General features: G+C 31.9%; 4 protein-coding genes and 1 long non-coding RNA gene across 7 annotated transcripts in view; 1 reads left to right on the top strand and 4 right to left on the bottom strand.

The window, feature by feature from the left end:
- Nucleotides 1-1298: 1298 nt before the first annotated feature.
- On the bottom strand, nt 1299-7529 carry LOC109602943 (methyltransferase-like protein 25B). Its single transcript, XM_049961747.1, has 3 exons — nt 7346-7529; nt 6151-7288; nt 1299-1577 (listed from the first exon to the last, which is right to left on the bottom strand). The coding sequence occupies exons 1-3, from the start codon at nt 7513-7515 to the stop codon at nt 1299-1301; spliced, it is 1587 nt and encodes a 528-aa protein (XP_049817704.1). The 5' UTR covers nt 7516-7529.
- Nucleotides 7530-7762: 233 nt separating this feature from the next.
- On the top strand, nt 7763-10995 carry LOC109602944 (adenylosuccinate synthetase). Its single transcript, XM_020019391.2, has 7 exons — nt 7763-7886; nt 9127-9229; nt 9357-9848; nt 9901-10055; nt 10109-10360; nt 10423-10543; nt 10613-10995. Exons 1-7 carry the CDS (start codon nt 7782-7784, stop codon nt 10660-10662), a joined length of 1278 nt encoding a protein of 425 aa, XP_019874950.1. The 5' UTR covers nt 7763-7781; the 3' UTR covers nt 10663-10995.
- A 120-nt stretch (nt 10996-11115) lies between these two features.
- On the bottom strand, nt 11116-13508 carry LOC109602945 (mitochondrial outer membrane protein SLC25A46). The gene is made up of 6 exons (XM_020019392.2): nt 13208-13508; nt 13047-13150; nt 12820-12998; nt 12711-12767; nt 11641-12058; nt 11116-11581 (listed from the first exon to the last, which is right to left on the bottom strand). The coding sequence occupies exons 1-6, from the start codon at nt 13389-13391 to the stop codon at nt 11264-11266; spliced, it is 1260 nt and encodes a 419-aa protein (XP_019874951.1). The 5' UTR covers nt 13392-13508; the 3' UTR covers nt 11116-11263.
- Nucleotides 13509-13791: 283 nt separating this feature from the next.
- On the bottom strand, nt 13792-16366 carry LOC109602947 (uncharacterized). Its single transcript, XR_007548039.1, has 3 exons — nt 16259-16366; nt 15788-15876; nt 13792-15575 (listed from the first exon to the last, which is right to left on the bottom strand). It is a non-coding gene; the product is annotated as an uncharacterized LOC109602947 (long non-coding RNA).
- A 1190-nt stretch (nt 16367-17556) lies between these two features.
- The window catches only part of LOC109602948 (lysine-specific demethylase 6A), a 74271-nt gene continuing 67418 nt past the window's right edge, over nt 17557-24409 (bottom strand). For all 3 annotated transcript variants that reach the window (XM_020019393.2, XM_020019394.2, XM_020019395.2), the window contains 6 exons: nt 21296-21509; nt 20617-21195; nt 20397-20559; nt 19874-20340; nt 19691-19817; nt 17557-19547 (listed from right to left, as the gene is read on the bottom strand). In XM_020019393.2, the coding sequence (XP_019874952.2) occupies nt 19344-19547; nt 19691-19817; nt 19874-20340; nt 20397-20559; nt 20617-21195; nt 21296-21509 (1754 nt within the window). In that variant the 3' untranslated portion in view covers nt 17557-19343. The remainder of the gene's footprint in view (nt 19548-19690; nt 19818-19873; nt 20341-20396; nt 20560-20616; nt 21196-21295; nt 21510-24409) is intronic.

Here is a 24409-nt window from a genome sequence, read left to right as displayed (position 1 = left end):
TTATTTATAATTTTATATAGAAGAAAACAAAAATGTCTTCTAGTTAAGTATCTTTTTACATAAATATGGTAAAGTTAAATGTTTCAATATTCGAATATTTGAATATTGAAATAATTCGTAATATATGTATTTTAATGTTATTTTAAACCAAATAATAAATCATTTATTTTATTTACAGTGAAATTTAACAATGTTTTCTCATTCTTCTTAACTAGTTTTTATTCAAGTAAAAATTAAATGTTTTAATATGCAAATATTTGAATATTAGAATAATTTGTAACTTAAGTAAATCAACATTATTTTAAATAAAATAATAAACTATTTATAATTTTATTCACAGTAAAATTTGACAAAAATGTAATTTTATTCTACTTGAGTAGTTTAGTAAAAATTATAAATTTCAATATTCGAGTACGATTTAAATATTTAGATTTTTAAATATTGAAATAATCCATAATGAACGTATATTTTTAAATAAAATAATAATCATTTTTTATTTTAGACATAATCTAAAAGTCAAAAAAAAATAATTATTTAATAATTTAAACATAAGGGATTCCATAATTTATTTCTGTGTCCGACATCGTTCCTTGAAGCTAAAAGTGCCTAGAGGTGCCCATTTAGTGATACAAATTAAACAACAAATTGTAGAAACATTTCTAAATGGTGAATAGCAGAGTAAAATTGGAATCGTAGGTCGGTCAGTACCTTTTGTTAAAGTGAGAACTAAAAGAAGCTGATCTCTATGGCAGAAAATCAGCAAAGAAGCCCTCAATTTCTGCAAAAATTGTCTGTCTTCTTCGACCATCACTATGTCATATATTATTGGCATTATCAGTTTGCCAATAACGATTCCAAACTGGAATGTGTTCATATATTTGAAAATTTTAGTACTTGAGTGAATAATTTGATTTATTAGTATTTCAGTATAATTTTAAACAAAATAACAGATTTAATCCGCTCATATGTGCTTAATAATTACTAATATTCGAATACCTATTGAAATATTTGTATTTTTTCAATATTTGGATATTTCACTTGGTAGCATCATTTTAAACAAAAATAAATCCGCTTATGACTATTTAACGTTATAAATAATTGACAGTAATACCCAAATAATCATGTATGTAGGTTGTTAAATAAAATCATGCTCAAAAATTAAATTATTTTTAATTAAAGTTCTCGTGAAAAAATAAAAAATAAAACTTATTTAGTAAAAATATACTTATTAATTAATAAATAAATTCAACATAAATCAGCAGTTTTTATTTTTAGTCAAATTAATACAGACACAAAATTTAGTTTGTTGTATGCCCACCAAGGGCATCGATGACTGCTTGACACTTCCCCTGCATGCCTTCAATGAAGTTACTCAATTCTTCTTGGGGTATATTAGCCCACGTAAGCGAAATTATAGCTCGAAGCTCTCGATGAGTTATAGGGAGGGGTTGATGGTTCGAAAGCCGCTGTTTCAGCAAATTCCATGCATGTTCGATGGGATTTAGGTCAGTTGACCTCGGGGGAAGTTGTAAGGTCTCAATACCCAGGGTTTCTAGTTGTACGTCCTTGCCGAACAGCTTAAAAATTTGGTAGTATATCATTAACACTGTCCCTTGTGTATATCGGACCAGTCATTGTGCCTTGACATATGTACAAATCTGTATAGCCATTATATTAAATTCCTCCTCCATGCCATAAGGAAACCTCCTTAAAATGGGTAAAATTCTTTGACGAATTCGTGGAACACCTAATCTGGATCAGAGGCAAACTCGACGATCACCACCGTAGGGCCCAATTCTATTTTGATCAGTAAAAAGTACGGATTTTCATTCTTCCATCCACTGAACATTCTATTGTTTATGAATTTACTTGGAAAAAAGTAGTTAATTATTTTACTTTAATTCATATCTCAATAAATTAATGAACAATTTAATCACAGTGCAGGATATATTTAACAAAAAAATTATATTAAACAAGTTGCCTGAAAGTACGAATCCATCTTTTCATTTTCAGATGGTTGCCAACACTCAATTCTATTTTAAGAACAAATCATTTACGCTAAAATGGATAAAATTAAATTTTTTTGATTGACTGATTTGCTTGAACTAATGACTTTTTGTTTCTTTCGTCAGATTAACAAGACAGATACGAAATAAACGCTTTTTAACACAACTATGCTTTCGTGTTGCCTAGATACCTAGATAGAGTTCGTTACACAAGTTTTATCTTATTATTTCCTTGTGAATAAAACATTTTCTAAAAACAAATTGAACTGTTTCTAGTAACAATGGATAATCAAAGTCACTTCTCAGGTGAAGCACAAACAATTGCTCTTTATTACTTTTATTTTGTATGCAGTTGATAAAATATCAAAGGAACTGAGCATGCTATTTTTGAATGAAAACTAAACTTTTGTTTTCAATGTCAGAGAATTTCATTCATATTCATTATTTAAAATTATTTTTTACATATTTTAATTAATTGCTATGTTAGGTATGTTTGCTTTTTGTAAATGGTTAATATAGTCCTCAACAAAGACATACTAATTATCTAATATTACTCCAAACTTAATTAATAAGTTACCAAAATGAAGTCTTAACATACTATAACCTACCTGGCTTGAACCCACATAAATTAATATCAAACACTTTGTATTACCAAACAGTAAATTTGTCATTATTAACTTGTTGTAAAAGGCTTATTTTGTGGAGTATGTATTATTTAGTAACATAAAATTCCCCACATACATATTTCACCCTCACATTTTGTGTCAAGTAATTACATTTATATTTAATTTAGGAATTCCCAACGAGTAGACAACAATTATAATTTTATATTTAGAACAATATATTTATTAATGGTCCTAATTAATTTGGTATTTATACAGGGTGTACCCAAAAATTCTACCACCAATTTTCTATCGATTTGCCTTATCTTTCTGTTTCTCTGTGATTGCCAACATTCCTACTAAGGTAAGATATTTCAAGAATATGTGGTGGAATTCTGTGCAGGCCTTTCGAGGACACTGTATAAAATGAGTCACATTTAATTTTACCAAATTGTCCATATTCCCCTTAATATATTTTAAAAATTATCAATGGTTCTGTGTTGTTCGACAAAATCACTCTTCATCTTAAATTGCAGACAATTTTTATTTTCCAAATAATCAAATATCCGGGTATTACGGCAACTAAAGGAAACAGCAGAACGGAATTTCATTTAATGAAAGAACGACTTTACGGATACATCGGTAAAACAATATTACAATTTTAATTAAGCATAACGAGAGAGAAACGCAGAAAACATTTAGTTTTTCTTGTTGGTTTTGCCGTAATAATATTAAAAATTAATTGGACATTGCATTACTGAATCGATTTCTTTTATGTGATCATTTAAATGTCGAGTCTCAAGAAAACCTTAACGTATTCCCGACCTTGACTGAGTGCAAACAATCTATCAAAACGGAGATAAATGATTTCTGTGCTAAATTTATTGGGATGGCATTAATAGAGTTTCACTGCCACCTTTCGTTTCGTTTATCGGATGCGGAATTTCGGTTAGGAAAATTTTAATTTGTCGTCATCGATCATTATGTTGTTAGTAAACGCCCTCATCTAGGCTTGCGTAGGATAATATTTAATGCATTTGTTGATTATATAACAAGAATTACGCAACTTTTCAAATTCAGCGAATAAACAACCCTTCGGAGTAGTGTGTGACATTTAGTGTTGGAATCTAATGTTACAACGGGATACATAATACCCAAAGCTATATGAATTAACACCGAATTGGGAAAATTTATGTCATATTAAACCAATTGGAACGTTCTTAACGTCACGCAAAATTTGGAATCCAATCAAATCCCCGGATTAATTAATAGATATTTATGTGGAATCCATTTGTTCAAGTTTTTGATGAAATTCATTGCATGAGGCTTCTTTCTTGTGGTTCATTCATCGAAGTTTAATGACTGGCCTATTTACATCAAGTTACACGAAGAATTTGCATGTTTCAGGACGACTTACACAACGATTTTGTATTATATGGAAAGCACTTTAAAACTGAAATACAGTAGGGCCATAATTACAGCAAATTATTAAAATATATTAAAATTATGAGCTGTACTACTTCAATTAGATGCCAGTACCTACAATGTTTATAGTTTTTCCTGTTATTGTTGTGTGTGCAATTGGTTAATCTAATTTTATTCCTTAAAAATTGTCTATTTTAGCCGCGTTGGGCAGTTTTTGGTAGGGGAATCTCTTATGGGTTTGCGTCACCGACATGGTCATGACTAGCGCAAGCGCAGTGTGCTGTGCGACGTAGACACTTTTTGGATGGGTGAAATCTTGAGCGTTCGCGTCACCGACATGCTGTGTATATCTTATAAGTGAAATTGAATGGATATATATTATAGTATAGAGTTTTCTATCATTGGACATGGCCATTCGAATAATAATCAAACAAAAACACTATTTCAACAATGCACAGTATATAAACATTGAACTTTTCATTAAATTAAGTCTCTATAACAGCCAATTTTATTTTTTTTTTGTTTTACAATGGACAAAAATATAGCAACTTTTTACTTTATGGTCTTTCATTGCTCTCTGTGATCTGTACAGATTAACAGGAAATGGATCATGAACGAAAAACGTAAATTACTTTTTACTGTACCCAATACAACATAGTAATAATGTATTATTATTTACAATTCAAATGAAGTAACATGTTTTTCTCGTAAAACAAGCTTTAGAGTGAGTTAATTTACGAAAAAGTTTTAAAACTGAATGCGTTTTAGTTCGCTGCAGATTAATTAAAAAACGAAAAAAGTTAAATGAATTCGTCACGGTTATTAGGGAAAAAAATTAAAGAATATAAATTATTCAACGTTTCAAAATTAAATTATTTAACGTGAGTAATGAAATCAATTTATTTCCTGGTGATGAACACCACGCCGTGTTCGATTGTATAAAACGTCCTGAACATAATTTAAGAATTTATAGTGTAACAGTAAACTTTCAAATACGATGGGGCTTTTGAATAATCTAGAAAGTTACCTTGCATAAAACTTTCGAGGTAGTTTTACATCGATTGTGAGTAAAAACAATCCGTACATTTATTTCTATTTTATTTCGACTGTAAATAAAAAAATCTTTATTTGAAGGGTCCTTTATTTATTTACGTCGGCCTTCAGTTGTTTGTCTTCTTTTTGTACATTCCTTTTTTATTTTGAAAACACACGTTCGATTTGGAGCGGAATTTTGCGTCTAAGATTAATTAAAATTATATTATCCGCATTCGGTCTTTTCTAGTCTAATCTAAAGGCTTTTGTATCTCATTTTACAGCGTTAATTAGCAAGCTTCAAAAGCAATTACTGTTCATTTTTCTCTTTTAGCAACAAAATTTTGATGAAATAGAAATGGATTGCGGCACTATTAAATATTTCATCAATTTTATAATCAAAGTTCCGCTATTCCTTTTGACGCTTAACTGACATCTATGAACTAGTAGATTCACTTCTAAAGAATAAATAAAGTCTTCCAATAGATTTATTCAGATACCATAAATAAATAAAATAAATTTTTATATACACAGTGGAACATTATTATGACTAAACACAAATCAATATTCGAATCAAACACTCTATAATACTAAATCCTTCATAAATAAATTTATGTTTATTATTTTAAAAATATATATATTTTAATACTTTTGAGAAGTTTTATACAAGGTAGCCCATCTATTATATCGCATTAAAAAAAACTTTTATTTCTTTAAACACTGCTGCTTGCTACTTTCCAAATTATAGCAACTTTTACTTTATGGTCTTTCAATGCTCCCTGTGAATTTAATTCGATTATTTACTTTTGCTTATTATAACTATTTAACCATTGGTTGAAGTGAAACTATAAGACAAATTATAATTCAGCCTTACCAAGACCAAGAGAAACAAAAAGAGATGTTTTAAATACGTTAATCGTTAACCTGGAAGAAATGGGACTTAAATAACACAGATTTAGTCATTAAAAATCCCTTTAAAAATTAAAGTTGCAATATTTACATCCAGCACAATTTAGAAAAATATATGCAACATTTTATATTACTTCTAAAAGATTTAACATTTTATAAAGTTGCAATATAATAACAGTATAATCGATTTCAATAGAATAAAACAAAGAATAAGTTTCAAATAATTTATATGCAGTCAATACATGATTTCTTGGCGATATTGCACAATCAAAAACAGGTTCTATTAGACAACAACCTGTATTTTCCCTAACAAATAACATCCTGTCATACAATATAATAGTTTCCACAAGAGGAGCTAATAATAATCTAACTGAGTAAAAACATACAACATGTTTCCAAGTTTTGTCTATAATTTTGTCAAACTTAACAAAAACAGACTCAGGTATGTTCAAATCCAAACGTCTTAACGCCTTTGTACAATATTCCTCCACAGATAAATTGTCTTGATATTTCACTCCACAAAGTTGTTTGTGTCTTAAACTGGGATCAATTTGTTCTAAAATCTGTTCTAAGGCAGCTCTAAAGGCGTGAACCTTTAAATTATTGTATAGACCTAACTTTAATTTATTTGAGTAGTTTTCTATAGAATGACAGGCAATTTCACAAGACAAGTATGATAAATTAAAGTTATTGTTTATACAAAACTGGCTCAATGGAAATCCTACAAAATCAGTAGATAAGCCAAGTTTCATGTAACAACAGCTTGCAATATTTATAAAATTTGCATTTTTGGATTCACTGTACAGTCTCAAGAGAGTTGGTCCCAAATTTCCACAGGGATGCAACCCAACTATGCCAAATTGGAAATTGTCTATGTCTAGTTTAAATGCTTCTTTGACTAAAGCTACAAACTCTTGACTGGTTAAGTCATTTTCAATTCTCTTGTTTATATGTACTGTGCTTGTCTTACATTTGTGGGGGATTTTTTTTATATCAAGGATCTTCTCAAACTGACTGTCCAGTATGTAAGCCTGTTTTACTAGGTCAGGGTTTGCTTCAAATGTACAAACAGTAAACCCATAACCATAAGCTAACATCCTGCTAAAATGCCCAACTCCACTTCCAATATCAACTATGTATTTACATCCTGATTTCAGTGCTGTTTCATAAGACTTTGCCGACATCAACGCTAATTCATGACGTTTTTTTTCTTTGATGCTCTTCCAGAAGAACTTCATGAATGGCTCAGGGAGAGTCATTGACTGGGACAATTGCTTCTGGTCTCTGGATATGCTGTGTTGGATTATCAGTTTTCTTAAACACATTAAAGATAAAGGAAACACAGTATTTAAGTCATTGTGGAAATCTAACATGAATCCTATGTCACTTAAATTGGCAGATTCAAAAAATATCTTCCAGCTGTTGGACAACTTGTTCCAGTGATTTTCTACGTAAAAATCTGCAACATAAGAATTTAAAATATCTTCATAAATTGTGTGTACCTCTTTGGAAATAAGCAAAGACTCTTTAACCCTGTCCATGTTACTCCTTTTTGTTTATTTAAATAATTGATAATTCTACACCTCACAGCTGTTGTGATACTTCGGTGAGGTTAGGTCTAATAGACAACTGGGATTACACACTATTTGAATTTATATGTTCTTATTAGAAAACGAAAAACTACATTATACTAATTAGTGCAAATAATTAAACAGATAAACATTCGAGCATAGATAGGTTATGTCAATGATCACAGTATAGCCAACGCAGGCGGTTTGTTTACTTGTTTATTAAACACGTGGGCTCGATGAATAAGGTAACGGTGGTGTTGGGGGCCCAATGGGGCGACGAAGGCAAGGGGAAGGTGGTTGACATGCTGGCCACCCAAATGGATGTGGTCTGCCGATGCCAGGTAAGTTTTATTATTGCGGCGTTAAATACTTTTACCCTTGGCGCGAGTGGTCGGAGCTGACGAGGTTGGTGCTGGGTGGGTGCTAATCCACAACACCTTACAACGGCCTCCTCATGTGATCCGAAACAAAAACAAACAAGTAAACAGATATTTTCAGACGCGTCATATGACCGAGGATAACCTGGCGGACACACTGTTCTATTTTTTCCAATGGTGTCTGACGTAGTCTCTTAATTAATGTTATTACAATGTCATATAACTGTAACAACTCGAGAAGATATAATAGCAACACCCTTATGTAGTTTATTTGTTTAGGTCATAATAAATATATACAGCGTGTCCTAGAAAACAATAATATTTTAATACAATAGACACCTTCTACAATTGTTCATTCAAATCAAAATAATTTCTTTTAAAATTATATCTTAAACAAAATAAATGCCCAATGTGGTTGATCACTGAAATAGCACTCATTTAAAAAATATATATTTGTTAAATAATTTATAAATAATTGGTGTTTTAATCGAGACTTCATGTGTCATGTTTCATAAGTTTCCAATTGGATTTAGATCCGTGCATTACGCTGGCCAATCGTAAACCCCAACATGATTAGCTTTTAACCAATTTTGAACCACTCTGGACACATGCTTCGGTTCATTATCTTGCGTAACAATCTATGTAACTGGTAAATTACTATTGCAAATGGTTCTGTTATTTCTTGCATGATATCTCTGTACATAAAATTGTGTATATTGTCAATAATTTTCTGTAATAGTCCTATACCATGCCAAGAAAAGGAACCCCAAACCATATCGTTTTCTCCACCGTGTTTGAAAATTGTTTTAGTGTATCTAAGGTCCAAACTTTAATTTAGAGGACGACAAACGTATTGTTTACCATCTGGATCCTCTTCTATTGAACTTGGATTCGTCACTCCAAAGTACTCTTCGTAAAAATTCTGAAGGATAATTAATATATTTTTGTGCAAACTTTAGCCTTGTTCGAATATTCTTTTTTGATGTCAATAGTCTCTTTAGTGAAACACATCCTTCTAAATTTTGTTCATTCAGTCACACACTGACATTGTATGACTCAATTAATTTTTTTATTTGCCTAAAAGACTAGAAGAAATTTAATTAGTTGAGTCTTCCAATTTGTCCGTTTATAAAAGGATGTGTGATTATCTATTGATGTTATAGCTGGAACTTGAACATAATTAACAATAATTCATTTACTTCAGGGGGGGAGCAACGCCGGGCACACCGTTTTGGTAAACGGTATTGAATACGATTTCCATTTGTTGCCAAGTGGAATCATCAATCCTAACTGCAAAGCAGTCATTGGTAAGTTTTGGTGGATGGTAACATTTTCTTTTATTTCAAAATAACATAATTTCACTACAGATATGTTAGGAAACGATTGATTTTACCCTAATTTTTGCTCTTCATTGCCTAATTGGACTAATTTCAGGGAACGGTGTAGTCATCCACCTCCCAAGCCTGTTCGACGAGGCCGAAAAGAACGAGAAGAAAGGATTGAAGAACTGGAAACAGCAACTAATAATCTCAGATCGTGCCCATCTCGTGTTCGACTTCCATCAGCAGGTCGATGGACTACAAGAACATGAGAACAACCAAAGAGGTCGCGGATTGGGCACGACCAAAAAAGGCATCGGACCGACTTACTCGTCGAAGATGACCAGAAACGGTTTACGAGTAGGCGACCTTTTGGGAGACTACGATAAATTTTCGAAGAGATTCCAAGGTTTGGTCAACGTTTACCAAAGAATGTTTCCAACCCTTCAAGTCGACGTGGAAGGAGAGCTGAAACGTTACAAGCAGTATGCTGAAGAAATCAGACCACTTGTCTTTGACACTGTTTCGTTCCTGGACAAAGCTTTGAAGCAGGGGCAGAAGATTTTGGTTGAGGGCGCCAACGCTGGAATGTTGGACATTGACTTTGGTAGGTCTCACTTACTTATTTTATAATTTAAATAAATGTAATCTAATTTCAGGTACATACCCGTATGTAACGTCGTCAAACTGCAGCGTGGGAGGCGTGTGCACAGGCTTAGGAATTGCCCCCAGACGTATAGGCGAAGTAATCGGCGTCGTCAAGGCCTACACCACCAGAGTCGGAGATGGCCCATTCCCCACCGAGCTTATGGACGTAAGTATCAACTCACTTAAACTGTTCACCATCCAACCATACTTGTTGCCCAGGCAACTGGTGAACTGATGCAAACAAGAGGTGGTGAAATCGGCGTGACCACCAAAAGGAAGAGGCGCTGCGGATGGCTAGATTTGGTGTTATTACAATACACCAACATGATTAACGGCTACACCGCGTTATGTCTCACAAAGTTAGATATTTTGGACACTCTGCCCGAGTTGAAGTTGGCCGTGGGATACAAGCTCAACGGCAAGAAGATTGAATACTTCCCGTCAACCGCAAGTGATCTTTCACAAGTTGAGGTATAAATAAATATTTTTACAAGTGGTGGATATTGTATTTAACGTTTTGTTTAATCTTTTAGGTGGAATACATTACAATGCCTGGTTGGCAGACGAGTACAGAGGATGTAAGGACGTTTGAAGATCTTCCACGTAACGCCAAAAACTACGTGAACAAAATATACGAATTCTTGGATGTTCCTGGTAAGTTTTTTATTTAGTAAAAACTGTAATTTTAAAAATATTCAAATATTTAATTTAATTTGTTTTCAGTGAGGTGGATAGGTGTTGGAAAAGGTAGAGAATCCATAATATCTCTTTAAAATTAACACGTGTATATATTTGTGAAGTAATGTTGTTTTATCCTGATATCTCTTAAAAAAGTATTACCAATATTATTGTACATATTCTTCTGACCTTGTTTGTAATCCATTAAATGTAGAAGATTATTATATTTGTGTTTACCAGAGTCTATTTTAATTTATGGTGTGATATTATTTCAAAATATGTCTATTCATATAAATAAATCAGGATTTTTAAGTATTACTTAACAATAATATTACAAATATATTGTAAATGATAGTATGATAGTTGTTACTGTGTTTAAACAGGCTTTATAACATGTTGCATGATTGAAATAAATTTTAATTATTAAATTAATGTGGTTTTATTTATTGTTAATTATGAAATGCACTCCTCTAGTTGAATGGAATCAAAATATTTTATACTTTATTCTTCCAATTTGTTGGATGTCCTGTAAGTTTTAATTAAAACTCTTTTATTAAAATCTGTCTTTATTGAAAATTTACAAATGACGAAATGAAAATAAATAATTATTTATACAATTTTAGTATAAACTAACATACCATTGTAACAGTTAAGTAAGTAACAAATCAACAACAATTCTCATGACTAGAAATTTTGTTACGGGAGTAAATATGATCTACGACCTATTGGTAAGTTTGAAATAGCTGGTGGTGATACATTTGGAGGTTGTTTTAATGGTACAGATTTTGGCTTCCAAAGGACACTTCCTAATTCTGATAATAAGAAATGTGACACTCTTATCAATGCTATATGAGCAATGTATTGTAAAATAAGGGCTCCAAAACCTTTGTACAACCCTAGAGTGCCTTCTGTAGCCAAACAACTTTCATAGCAGTCAATTGGCCCAGAATAATTGGTCAAAATTGGCAAAACCGATCGTCCATTGTCAAGATTATCCACAATAGTTCTTGTGCCCTAACAACAAACAATTATAAGTAAATAATAATGTAGGCAATACTTCGAATAAATATTACCTGTAAATGTAGGCGATGAACAATGGTTTCACAAGGATAAAACACGACGTCAGCTGCAATAGTTGAGATCAACGAACTAGTCAGTTCAATATCTTGCTTGGTGGGTATCAGGGCTAGATCTTTGGGGAATGCACCTCTGACTTCATGTTGATTTCTAAACCTAGCGTGCATCAATTTGGCGCTGGCACCACGCACTAACGTGCCAAACAAATACTTGGCCACGCCGAACGTGACAGTTGGAACTATCAACGCCCAAATCGGGAGCATTCTGCCTTTGGCCGGGACGCCCCAGTTCATCAATCTCATGAAACCTTCCCTGAACACGTCCAGACAACCTGGACTTTCGCTCGCAATGTCACTTTGGACTGTCTCGACGAATGACGCCGAGTAAAAGGGTGTCACAATTGCTAAACTCACACTGAAATAAAAAGTTAATTTTTTCTCATGTTAAAACAGAATTATAATTTGAAACACGTCTCAAACAGAGTCGGAATTTAGCTCGAATAATTGTATAAAACCTATTTTTATGAATATTCGAGTACTTAAATGCATAAAATATATATTTTTAAATAAGAAACGAATTAAATAACAATATTTTTTAAGACTAAGAAGTTATAACTATAAAATATATTTAAATATTAGTTCATTTTAGTGAACATTAATTATATTAACTGGTAATTTATTATTTGTTGGTAACAGTTATAATAATTGTATTAAATAATTTTCCAACTAGGTGATATTTTTTACTCAATTTGTTAGAAAAAAAACATATTTTTTGTATGTAAATTTAAGAAACAACCTTTAAATAACCTTCAGAAACAGAAAATATAAAAAATAACGTTTTTTAAAAGTGCATATTCCGTTCTCTAGATAAAAACTGATAAAAAAATGATGAAATTTCATAAAATTTATTGTCTTTAAAATATAATCGTCAAACTTCTTCCAGCGTGTATTACTTTCTAGCAAGTCAGCCAAATATTGATTCTAATAAGTGTGATCTTCTGAATCTTACAATTTTCCTTTACTTTGTTTCTTGATTATATAACCTTATTAAACCTGTAATATCTTACCATTTTAGTAAGGTATGTTGGAAAAACATCTTTACACTTGTGTACTTGTTTATCTCCCTGAAAATTACAAGTTGGAATAGGATGTTATGACATATTAATTTAAACTTACTTAGGCCACGGAGTGATTTTGGAAATAAGATCTTCTATTCCAAGAGTCATACCCCGAACCAACAGGACTGAGCCAATCCCCTTCCAGAGAATTGTAAGCCCTTGAAACGAATGAAGACCCACTATCGTTGGCAACAAGGTGAAAGGTACAATGTGGTACTTCGATGACACATGATGTACCTACAATCAATGTATTATTAAAGCCCATTTTAAGTTACATTTATGTACCTGACACTGACGTCTTAATACTATAAAAGGGTGGCTGAGTAGGTTTTCCGCTACCAAACTAACAAACGCCACACCAGAGCCGATGTACTTCTTCATTTTCACCTCTAAAATTAAAGTTAACTGGGTTAACACCTTGTTTTTTTACACCATCGTTAATGTACCTTCTTCGGTGTCGATGGGGGTGTGTGCGGGAGGGTTTCTAACGAATTCCTCGACATCTTGATATGGATTTATGTCGAGATCTAACAGTCTTCGGTTAGGGTCGTCTGGCAATCCACTCAAATTCATTGGGGAGAAGCGATGTTGTCGCCTAAATTGATTGTGATATTCCTCTGGACCGGCCATTTTTATATCCTTATATATTATAACATATCCATACGATAATTATACTGAATTAGCTAACAGAATTTATTCGGCAATTCTGAGGCCAACACAAATTGTTGAACTGTCAAAACATTACAGGTTATCCACAGATACAGTGCGATAGAAAGAGATCATAGATAAAGTAAAACACATGATTGGTCACAATCCAAGATAAATTTTAAATAACGTTATGAAACGTTACGTGAACTTTTATACAGATTTATATTCTGATTGAATAAAATAGTAGTATTTATGTTGTTGAGCATTCAAATAGATACAGTTGATACCTCATAGATATATCTATTTATTTTTATGGGATTTTATTGTTAGAGTTATTTTTAATGAATAAAATTCAAGAAGTAGGGCAAAATAAAATACTAAATTAATTTTATGTTATTTATTTAAACTGTAATAGCCATAAAACAACCATAGACAATCTTTATATATATTTAAAAATATCAGCAGTAAATATGCAACCAACAATACACAATTATAATAAACTGCAAGATTACCCAATTCAAAAATATTTTCTATACTAAATCACAGCAGGTCAAAATTTATCCAGTTACAACTCCTGCTTGTTTGTAAGACTGCGCATGCGCACTGAGGTTTACCATCTAATTAATTAAATCACTTCGATTATTCTAATCCACTTGCCAAATTTTCTGTTATTTTTAATGTTTATTAATAACTTTTCTCATTTTTCAATTTTCCATTAATATAAAAATTAATATTAGTTTTGCCGCCAAAATTCAAAATGGTACCGGATTCTACTTAGAACTCTGGAAAGAAGTGTTCTGTGGTTGAAATAGGCAGCTTCGCGCCGACTACGACATTTCCGTTCTTCGAATGTTCCCTCTTAGCAACGACTCGAGAGCTTTGCTTCATAATCATTCCAGTCTTTTTACAACAGTTCTTCAAAAGGTTTTACAAATATTATTTGATTCATCTTACAAGGTAAGTGAAAAGCATTTCACGAAGAAATTCGTAATTCGTGCCGGTTTATCCCAACAGTGTTAACAATAACGCTTATCCTAAGAGGTAAGTTCAACCAAATAAATCGTCTTATTAAATATAGTTTTAAAAACTGCTAAATTATCTACATTGTTATCAAATTTTTATATTGATGTGATCAAATTTTACAGCTCTTCGAATACTACAGCCCAGACTGACAAGGCACGGAGGACGACGACTTCGTTAGTCCTTACCACCAGCAACCAAATCCATCATCTTCTACTTGGCCCAAAGTCTTGTGGTGCAGTTGGTCTTCGACATTTAAAGATGCTTCCAAATAGACCAGTCATTGACATCCAATTACTCGAGGTAAGTTCTATTTGACTGTTAACTGATTTAAACTACTCTTAAATTAGATTTGTTAAAAATGGTTATATATTTGATGTCATGCTAATGAGAATGTTATACAAGAAAAACTCTTATATCAATATTTGGCAAGAGTTTTGTACGTAACTGTTAGAGAAAGAAGAAACTGCATAATTTAAAAGATTAAATAATACTGATACTCAAGATATTTCTATAAAAACTGAATAATTTTAAAAATCATATGTGTTAAATTATGTATAAATTAAATTAATATACTTGGAATAAAAATGACTATGATAATGTTTATTATACCATCTTGAATTGTTGCACAGCTATCTAATATCCCAAACTATTTAGACAAATAAGCTAATTTTTAATGAAATAACTTGTGTATGACTTTAATTTTAATAATCTTTTGATAAATGAGAATGTTTTGGAGAAAAACTGATTCTGATACATTGTATTGTAATAAATATTAGTAAAAATATGCTCAAATTAAATTAATATACCTAAAGACCAATCAAAAACTATAATAATGTTTACTTAACAATATTATTGAATACTATTAAATAAACTTTATGAATTCATAATTTAAAAGATTATCCTTTAGTTTAAACAAATTAAGTATTATTTAGTGATTATCTAGAATATATTTGGCCAAAAAAAATATATAATAAAGAAATTAGTGATGATGATAAATGAAATTGTGTATAAAATTATGTACATGTTTATGTATGTAAAATTATTTACAGTAAATAAACAAATAAAAGAAACCACATATAAGAAATATACCTGAATGACAATCCCTCGATGTTACTCTTTTTTATTATAAATTTTTGAAATTATCTGAAAAACATTGAATTATATTAGAAATACACTGAATAATTATTGTAATATGATAAATTGTTTCTTCTATAATGTCTATAATTGAGAATTATATTGGGTTTATTAATTAAATTTAATTCATTTGAATCTATTAACATTATTGTTTTAAAAACTAATTTATATTATATGTTTTGTTAAATATTTTAATTAAGTGTACAAAAAATAATATTTACCTTTAGTTTCATGTAGGAAGAATTTGAATCTTAACATATCGTGTCCAAATTAAGAGGTACTGTTGTCTCGATTTCATTGTTATAAAAATCTAAAATATTGAATCATACTTAAAGTTTACTAGTTACTATACCCATTATACCCACTAAATTTTTAAGTTACTTTGTTGTGAGAGTTATATTTAATTATCTAAAAATAATTTGTAATTTTTTAGGTTAGGAGACCTAGCTAAGCATGATCATTTATTTAACCTTTTTACAAGTACTATATTTATTTTAATAGTATAATTAAACAACTAAACAATAATTATAAAAATACGTTTATTTCTATAAATAGTATAAAATAAATTTATTATTCTACGTTTCCATGATACAGGTTAAGAAATCAAAGTGCTCCCAAAACGTGCAATTTAAAAGCTTTATTACATCCACAACCATATTATTTTTTAGCTTAATTGTAAAAAGTACACTTACTAGAAATTAAATAATGTTTTAATAGTTTTACAACAATAATTTCGCCAAAATACGGAGGAATTACGAATGGATGCCTAATACAGATGGCGCTACTGTCGCTGACGTTTTTGTATTTAATTTTAATTTTACTTTGTAATATTTATTATAATAAATTTAAAACACTTCCACTGCTTTTGTTGTTATATAATGTAGACTTTCTTAAACTACAGCTGTCAACTGTGATCCCCTTCATATTTTTGGGCAATGTTGCATATATACAGTGAGGTCATAAAAAGTCTCTCCTTGATAACTTTTAAATGAAACAATATATAAGTAAATAAAACACCTCTTAAAATGTTGCTAATTTAATTAAATATTGACATAAAGTTGGCATGAGGGCATTATACTATTCTCTTTTCAAGTTATTTCTTATGTATTATATTATATCTATTATTCGATGAGATTTACATAGGCATGAAGAATTCATTTTTATAACTCTTTACTTTTCTCTTAAAATTTAAACAAATTTCTTATTTAAATTAGTTTATTAATTGCTAAAAATGTTCTCCGAACACCACTTGACAATAAAATAGTCTCTCCTGTAAATTGCCTGTGAGTTATTGACTTCAGGGTATATTTTATAAAAGCTAATTTTCTACCTTTTATTTAATTAAATATTGACAAAGTTGGCATGAGGGCATTATACTATTCTCTATTCAAGTTATTTCTTATGTATTATATTATATCTATTATTCGATGAGATTTACATAGGCATGAAGAATTCATTTTTATGACTCTTTACTTTTTTCTTCAAATTTAAACAAATTTCTTATTTAAATTAGTTTATTAATTGCACAAATTGTTCTCTGAACATTACTTGACAATAAAATAGTCTCTCCTGTAAATTGCCTGTGAGTTATTATGACTACAGGGTATATTTTATAAAAACTAATTTTTTCCTTGTATTTAATTAAATATTGACATAAAGTTGGCATGAGAGCATTATACTATTCTCTATTCAAGTTATTTATTATTTTTTTTATTATATCTATTATTCGATAAGATTTACAAAGGCATGGATTCATTTTTTATGACTCTTTACTTTTCTCTTAAAATTTAAACAAATTTCTTATTTAAATTAGTTTATTAATTGCTCAAAATGTTCTCTGAACATTACTTGACAATAAAATAGTCTCTCCCGTAAATTGTATGTGTTATTATGACTTCAGGGTATATTTTATAAAAAACTAATCTTAAAAGATTGTTTAAAACATTAAAATAATTAGAGGGTTATAAGGTTTAAAGAAAAAACCGTAAAATAATCGTAACTTGTTTATTTATGTAAATATAAATACAACTTATTACCTACAATGAAAATTAAATATATATAATATACAATACACGAAAATTTTAATCAGACTTTTCAATATAAAATAAAGATTTAAATGAAATACAATAACATTATACAATTACATAGAAAAATTGAGCTAGTAGAATTCCTGAAATTTTACTACATACTTATATTTACATAATGTAGACTATGTCAAATATATTTTTGGTCATGAATGCAAAAAATATTATGCTTTTCTTTTTTTATTTTTATAATTACAGGAAAAGGCACTGTCAAAACCTAGGCTTCATTCAAAGAAAAAACAAAATATGAATTTTTTGGGCAGTTAACTCTATCACATAATTGGCAGTTTTAGTTTAACGATGTTTCTACTGCCTTACACACAAATTAAAACAATATACAAAAGTATTATACAAAGTTCGTAATAAAAATTACATAATTTTAAAAATCCAACTACTACAAAAAATATTACAATAAAATGTAACAAGAGTTTGTATTTAATTTCAAAGGAATATTGTTGAGGCTGATTTTTACCCTGTACGTGCATAAAAACAAGTAATTAAACAATGTAATATTTTCAAGTCGTTGGGTAAATAAATATGATAGAAACATTGGCAGTGGAAATGATTAATGATACTATGTTTAAAAATAGACGATTTTTAAAATGGCTACATCGTTATTTCCTACTAAAATAAATATATTGTATAAATATATTTATTTTTATTTAAATATTGTATGTACAGTTACAATCAACTAACTACATATGAGATCACTGTTAGCCCTTATAAGCTAAAAAAGAAACTATCGACAATATTTATATACACACTATAATAATTACATTATCACTCTTTTACATGAATAGCTAATTAACAAGCAAAACATACTGTTTCTTAGCACACATCTTATTTCACACAGAATATTTATAGGAAATGTTTTGCTTATATATAACATAATCAAAATACTAAAAAGTCATGGATTCTTTTTGTTTAAAAGAAAACTTGGTTAATAGAATACTTTTTATTAGGTTTAAAGATATGAATTATTGCTTATTGCCTTCAATGTTTCTCAATTCTTTACATAATTTTATGTAATGAAAAATATATCTTTAATTTTATACAATTAGTCTATGTGTCAGTTTTAAAATAAACGCATGGAAGACAATAACAGTCCATAGTGAGTGTTATCAGATAAATGTATATAAGATACAAATAATACACGAAGATATGCCTACAAAATTTGTACTTTAAAACTTTACAGTCCATTTCCTATACATACCCAGGGCATATTGCAATGTACATCCACATCGCATTAATTGACAAACTCACTTGATCCACACGTAAAAGCTATATTTATGAAATATATGTTGTACATCGGTTGCAGTGGCAGTGTTAGCTTAATGTGTACATATCATGGACATGAATTACAATCAAATCTCAAACGGCTAAATTATGCCTTCCTATTTTGTTACAAATAGAACTTCATAATTAGGAAATTGAATACTTATGTCGACCAATTAGAAATCATACTTTATTTAAATGTAGGGCGATCAAATTTAATTATACATTTAGAATATTTTACTTTGGCGGTACCTTGGAATGCGTCTAATCAAAATAGACCCGTAACAAAACGCATTACTTTTACAATTACGCAAAAACGAAATAAAATATGCCTCTTACAACAACCATAAAATCCTACCGTTAATGACTAAACGCATTCCAAATATCTTATCTCTAATCAGTTTACATCAGTTTCTTCCTACATGGGCCTGTATTGATCCTGCGACGTGATGTTACTGTGCAACGTGAAGTTGTTGTACACCTCGCAAAGATCTTGCATCTTGTATTCTTCTAAGCACACGAAGCCTTCGAGATTTGGACTTTGTTTTCTTGCGCAATCCATGCAATGCACCACGTGTCTCTTTTCTTGCTCTCTTATAAATAATATGTTGAACACTTCAATCTGGAATCAAGAAAAATGCCAATCAAGTCAAAGTGTTTTCCAATAAACTGGTGCAGGAATTTGGTATGCTCTTTTCTTGGTGTCTTTGAACACCAACCAACAGTTGAGTTTTTGTATTCAATATTAAAATTAGATGAACTTACCTCGCATTGCCCACAATAGTGTGAAGCTTCGTTTTTCCCTCTACCATGGAATTTCACTTCGACGCCTCGTTCTTTGACGAATTCCAATATTCGACAGCATTTGGTGAGAGTGCGAAGCAAACAGTTTCTGAAAATGGCCACAAATTAAACACCGCAACTCGAAACAAATCAATCAACTCTTACTTGATAAGTTCGTACAGTTTCCTATCGGAAACTTTGATGTTCCTCGCAAGATTCCACGACAGATGCAGCATCGGTACAATAGACTTGAAACTCTGTAGTTTGTTCCACTCGTACCTTTCGATTGCCAACTGATACTGTCTGGCCGTGAGCGGTCCCACGTTCCAGGCGATGTTGTTGCACCACCCCACCGCTTGCACCCAATGGACGCAACCTGCGTTGACCCAAACTAAGTCGCCGGGCCTTTGTAAGAACCTGTAGACGGGTATGTTGGCCTGGTAGAGGTCGTCGAGTACCGGCCACCACGACCCGTGCAGGTAGTTGATTTGGTTCTTCTCGCACAAGGCACAGATGGCACCCCAATATGCATCTGGCACCGCGAACCACTCACAATCACCCGGTCCTATGTTAATATTAATTGAGCAAAAGTTGTTGTTCTCCTGATGGCCAGGAGTTCTACTACCAGGCACCTAAACATCAATAAATCATTAACAAAAGTTCTACCTTGTGGGTTTCAAGTAATTACCTTCATGTAAAGCTGTACCGTGTTCATTCCCAAAATAACGTGCCCAACATGCGACAACATGTTGGCGGCGGACACTACTCTGGCGAAGGCGGGCAACTTCATGAGTTCCTGCAACTGGGGCCTCCATTTCCTTTCGTCTGACAAATCCACGTTCGTCCCAAACCTGCAAACAACAACCATCGTACCAACCAACAAACATACAACCAAAGCAACAACTTACTTAAGCGTCTTCTGCTCCTTGCAGTTCTTGATGTTGGCCGAGGGCAGAGCCGCGGTGTTCATTTTTCGTCGTTTCGCCCCGCAATGCGACGAATCCTTGGAGTCGGAGTCCGACAACCCGCTGGTCACCTTCTCCCTTTCCTCCTTCAAGCTATCTTTGAAACTGGACGCCTGGTACTGGGCGTACCTCGCGATTGTTGTATGAGATCTGTGCGATATGCACGCCCAGACCTTCTTGCCGGTCTGCGGGTCCCAGTTTTCGTCCGACGGCTGTTGTATCTGCGTTCTGACCTCCACGCTGTGGTCCGGGTTCGCCTCCACCAGCGTCTTGGTCGAGAACAGGCCGAGGTCTAACTTTAGGGCGGCCGCCAGGCCTCGGATGACGGCGATCGGGTGTTTCAGGCAGAACTCCTGCAGCTGCGGACTGAACGCGTGCTTCTTGTTCTCCAGGAATACGGAGGGTGTGGGCGGGAGGAGCTGCTGGTGGTTTAGTTTCGTCAAAGGGGGGTCAGGTGGGGAAGGTGGGGGAGCCGTGTCGGAGATGAGAGAGCTGTTGATGTCGCCGTTCACCGCTTCGGTTCTGGAAGAAGAAAATTCATTGTATCTTTGATCTTAAATCATGAAAATAAATTATGTCACATTTTTTGACGTTAACTTATTGATATTTGAAATATTCTTACTTGCACAACTTTATGATGGTCTGAGCGTCCATTTCGATGGTGTAATCAATTTTCGACCGTTTATCCATCGAATGTAGGGCCTCGAAATCCCATGGAGGCTCAGATTTTATCGTCAGTATGCTTTCTTGGGGTGGCGACTTGATTTTCGTCTTGACGTCTTCCTTTTTTGAATCCATGTTGGAGGGCGAAAATGGACCGGACGACAGTGTGGCGTCTGTAAAAGACAAAACTTACTCAGTTAAAGTTTAACCAACGCGTGGCTGCTCGAAAAACACCAATTTGGAAATTATAGTAACTGCCAATAGTTTGAAGTCGAACATAACATCTAATGTATTGAATTTACTCACAAAAAAACTGAAGTTCAGAAAGCTGCCAAAAAATATATCAGTTTGTAGATGAACGTAAATTTTGGAGTCACAAAATATACAATTAGTTAGTCATACAATTAGTTTATACCTGATTACTGAAAGAAATGGAATACCTTCTTAAACTGTTGCTGTTTATAAAGTGAATATGTAAACACTGTGTCGACAATTGTTTTTTTTTTTTGTTTAGGTATTGCATTTCTACTTTTAACAAACTAAAAAATGATAAAAAAGCAACAACATCACCAGTTTTGTAATGAAATAATATACAATGAACGTCAAAAATTATTAAATGTATATCGTCGTTAAACTATCAACTAATAATTTCTTATTATTAACAACTTTTTCTCTGTGAAATAACCTAATTTTTCGATCCCAAACATTTATTTTTAGGGTCAAAGTATAGATAAATAAAATTATGTTTATTTGTTTCACGAATTTCCAATATTATTATTTAAATTATTCCATTGCCCTTTGAAATGTTTTTCACTCTTTCATTATTTACAAGTTTGAATTTTTTTCTGGATATTCTAAAATAAATATTAAATAAAATAGAATAAATATCAACACCTAGAACAACACTAATGAATTAATTATATTAAAACTTTGCAAAACGAGTAAACTGAAATATTTGTTTTGCTTAAATTTCCAAAAATAATGTTCATATATATAAAATAAATTTTTTGCCATGTCTAATATTTTATTCAGAGTGATATTTAGGTTTTGAAGCTAAAGTAAATGTAATTGATCATTCACAGATGTCGGAAAACATGATACACTTAGAAAAATGGCAAAACCTATTAAAGTAATAAATTGTTTTATCTATTTCCAAAAATATAATAGTACAGCTAGCTACAAAAGAAACTTTGCCTTCGGCCTAATTTATTCTGTTTGAATACAGCCGCTGATTACAGGCGTCGTAAACCAATTTTTTTGGTGACGGGTATTACTCGGAAGAGGGGTCTGTCGGCGTGCAACGTTTGATGTCGCCGCGGTGAGTCCCGCACCGCACCGTAAAAGCCCCGACTCTTTATGCCGCACTCCTGACATTTGCTACTTTTATCAAAATTATTGCTTTACAAATAATTCGAATATAAGCATTATTCTGAGCAATACATTTAATTTACCATGTTATATACAAGTTTATCAATATTAATATTTTATAAATGAAGTACATATAACGTAAAATAATTGAGGTAACGTTAATTTCATCGTGAATCTGATTTGTTCAAATTCTGTGTGTGGGTTGTGCACGTCTCCCACTTTGGCACATGCTCAATAAGGCTTCCTTCTTCGACCCCGCCATTTTCGACTTGCAAACAGAAAGAGCAGTGACTATGCACGTTGCAACGTTACGCTAAGTCTGTGGCAATAATTATGTGTATCTAAAATAAATAAAACTAACTATAATGTGATTATGTTTAAATAAAACAGTGGAGTTGATCCTGTCCTATCTTGCGGTGGTTTCAACTGGATTCCCCAACTGTAAGTTTATTATTTTATTAACCACGTGCATGTTAATTACCTACAATATTACATATCGGAGTCCTATAGGGATCCCTCCAGTGATTGATCAACGTTTCGTTATACAAAATCGGTTCAAATTCAGGAGAATATCTCAAAAACATCGCATAACATATTTCTTATGATTAGGTTGTACTCGGGCGTTTTACCGCGTTTTTTCAGCTTAGTAACACAGTCCTTCCAGATAATTCTATTGGCGGCTTTGACACAAACGGATTACGCCTTTGATTCGCCTGGTGTCTTGACGGCACCTGTTGTTGCGCTTTCAGTTACTACGGTTAATTAATTGATTAATGTAATTATTATTCCTTTTTAGGCTGCGCGAAATATTAAAATCGAACGTGAATACTAAGCCACATAAACAGCGGATTTTGTAACAATCGTAGATTAAGAATTGCACATAAATTATTCCCAAAATCTATTAATTTTATAATTATTTTGCATGTACAGGACTTGAGATATCTCTTAGCATACAACGGCTAACTTGTAAAACTGTAGTTCTTTCTTATCCTAATAGAGGGCTGCGCTGGTTTATTTTGGCGCATGCTCAGTGTGTGTCCCTCCCCAAACACCGCCATTTTCGAGTTGAAACTGAACAGTCACGTTGTCGAGCTGTGGTCTTACACTAATTGGGTGGCAATAATTCGGTGCATCTAAAATATTAACAATAATCCATTATGCGGTTATGTTTAAATGACACAGTGGGATTGTACACATCGTCATGTTGTTACCAAATCATTAGGTTGATTTAAAATAAATTGTTTGTAAACGTCAAAACCACGTTTCTGTGCATCAAGCTGTCTGGGTCAAGCCATCATCAACTGTAAGTATTTCATAATACCTATAACTAACTAATCATATTAGTATAATATAATTACATACGATATTATTTATTGGAGTCCTATAGGACTATCGGTAGTTATCGATTGATTGATCGGCGTTCGGTGATAAACATTCGACTTAAATTATGACGGACTACAATTACAATACAATATATACAATTACGTACAATATTATTTATTGGTATCCTATGTGAATCCATGTAAAGCTATCGGTACTTATCGATTGATTAATCGGCGTTCAATGATAAAAATTCGACTGAAGTTATGGCGGACTACATTTCTTATGTTCAGGTTGTACTCCAGAGTTTTTCCCGCGAATATTTTAGCTTACTAACAAGCACGTCCTGGTTAATTCCGTAGGCGGATTTGAAATTTAGTAAGGA

The sequence above is a fragment of the Aethina tumida genome, chromosome 1 (assembly GCF_024364675.1).
Source record: "Aethina tumida isolate Nest 87 chromosome 1, icAetTumi1.1, whole genome shotgun sequence".
NCBI lineage: Eukaryota > Metazoa > Arthropoda > Insecta > Coleoptera > Nitidulidae > Aethina > Aethina tumida.
This window is presented reverse-complemented; position numbering and strand designations above follow the sequence as displayed.

Excerpts from the sequence above, each read along its gene's own strand:
- LOC109602944 (XM_020019391.2), top strand. The coding sequence starts at position 7,782 with ATGAATAAGGTAACGGTGGTGTTGGGGGCCCAATGGGGCGACGAAGGC. Across the intron at positions 10,056-10,108 it reads TCCCCACCGAGCTTATGGAC|GCAACTGGTGAACTGATGCA; the intron begins GTAAGTATCAAC and ends CTTGTTGCCCAG. Across the intron at positions 10,361-10,422 it reads GTGATCTTTCACAAGTTGAG|GTGGAATACATTACAATGCC; the intron begins GTATAAATAAAT and ends TTAATCTTTTAG.
- LOC109602943 (XM_049961747.1), bottom strand. The coding sequence starts at position 7,515 with ATGGACAGGGTTAAAGAGTCTTTGCTTATTTCCAAAGAGGTACACACA. Across the intron at positions 7,289-7,345 it reads TTAAGTGACATAGGATTCAT|AAAACTGATAATCCAACACA; the intron begins GTTAGATTTCCA and ends AATGTGTTTAAG. Across the intron at positions 1,578-6,150 it reads CTATTGAAATCGATTATACT|CTGTTCGGCAAGGACGTACA; the intron begins GTTATTATATTG and ends CAAATTTTTAAG.
- LOC109602945 (XM_020019392.2), bottom strand. The coding sequence starts at position 13,391 with ATGGCCGGTCCAGAGGAATATCACAATCAATTTAGGCGACAACATCGC. Across the intron at positions 13,151-13,207 it reads CCCCATCGACACCGAAGAAG|AGGTGAAAATGAAGAAGTAC; the intron begins GTACATTAACGA and ends CTTTAATTTTAG. Across the intron at positions 12,999-13,046 it reads TATTAAGACGTCAGTGTCAG|GTACATCATGTGTCATCGAA; the intron begins GTACATAAATGT and ends CATTGATTGTAG.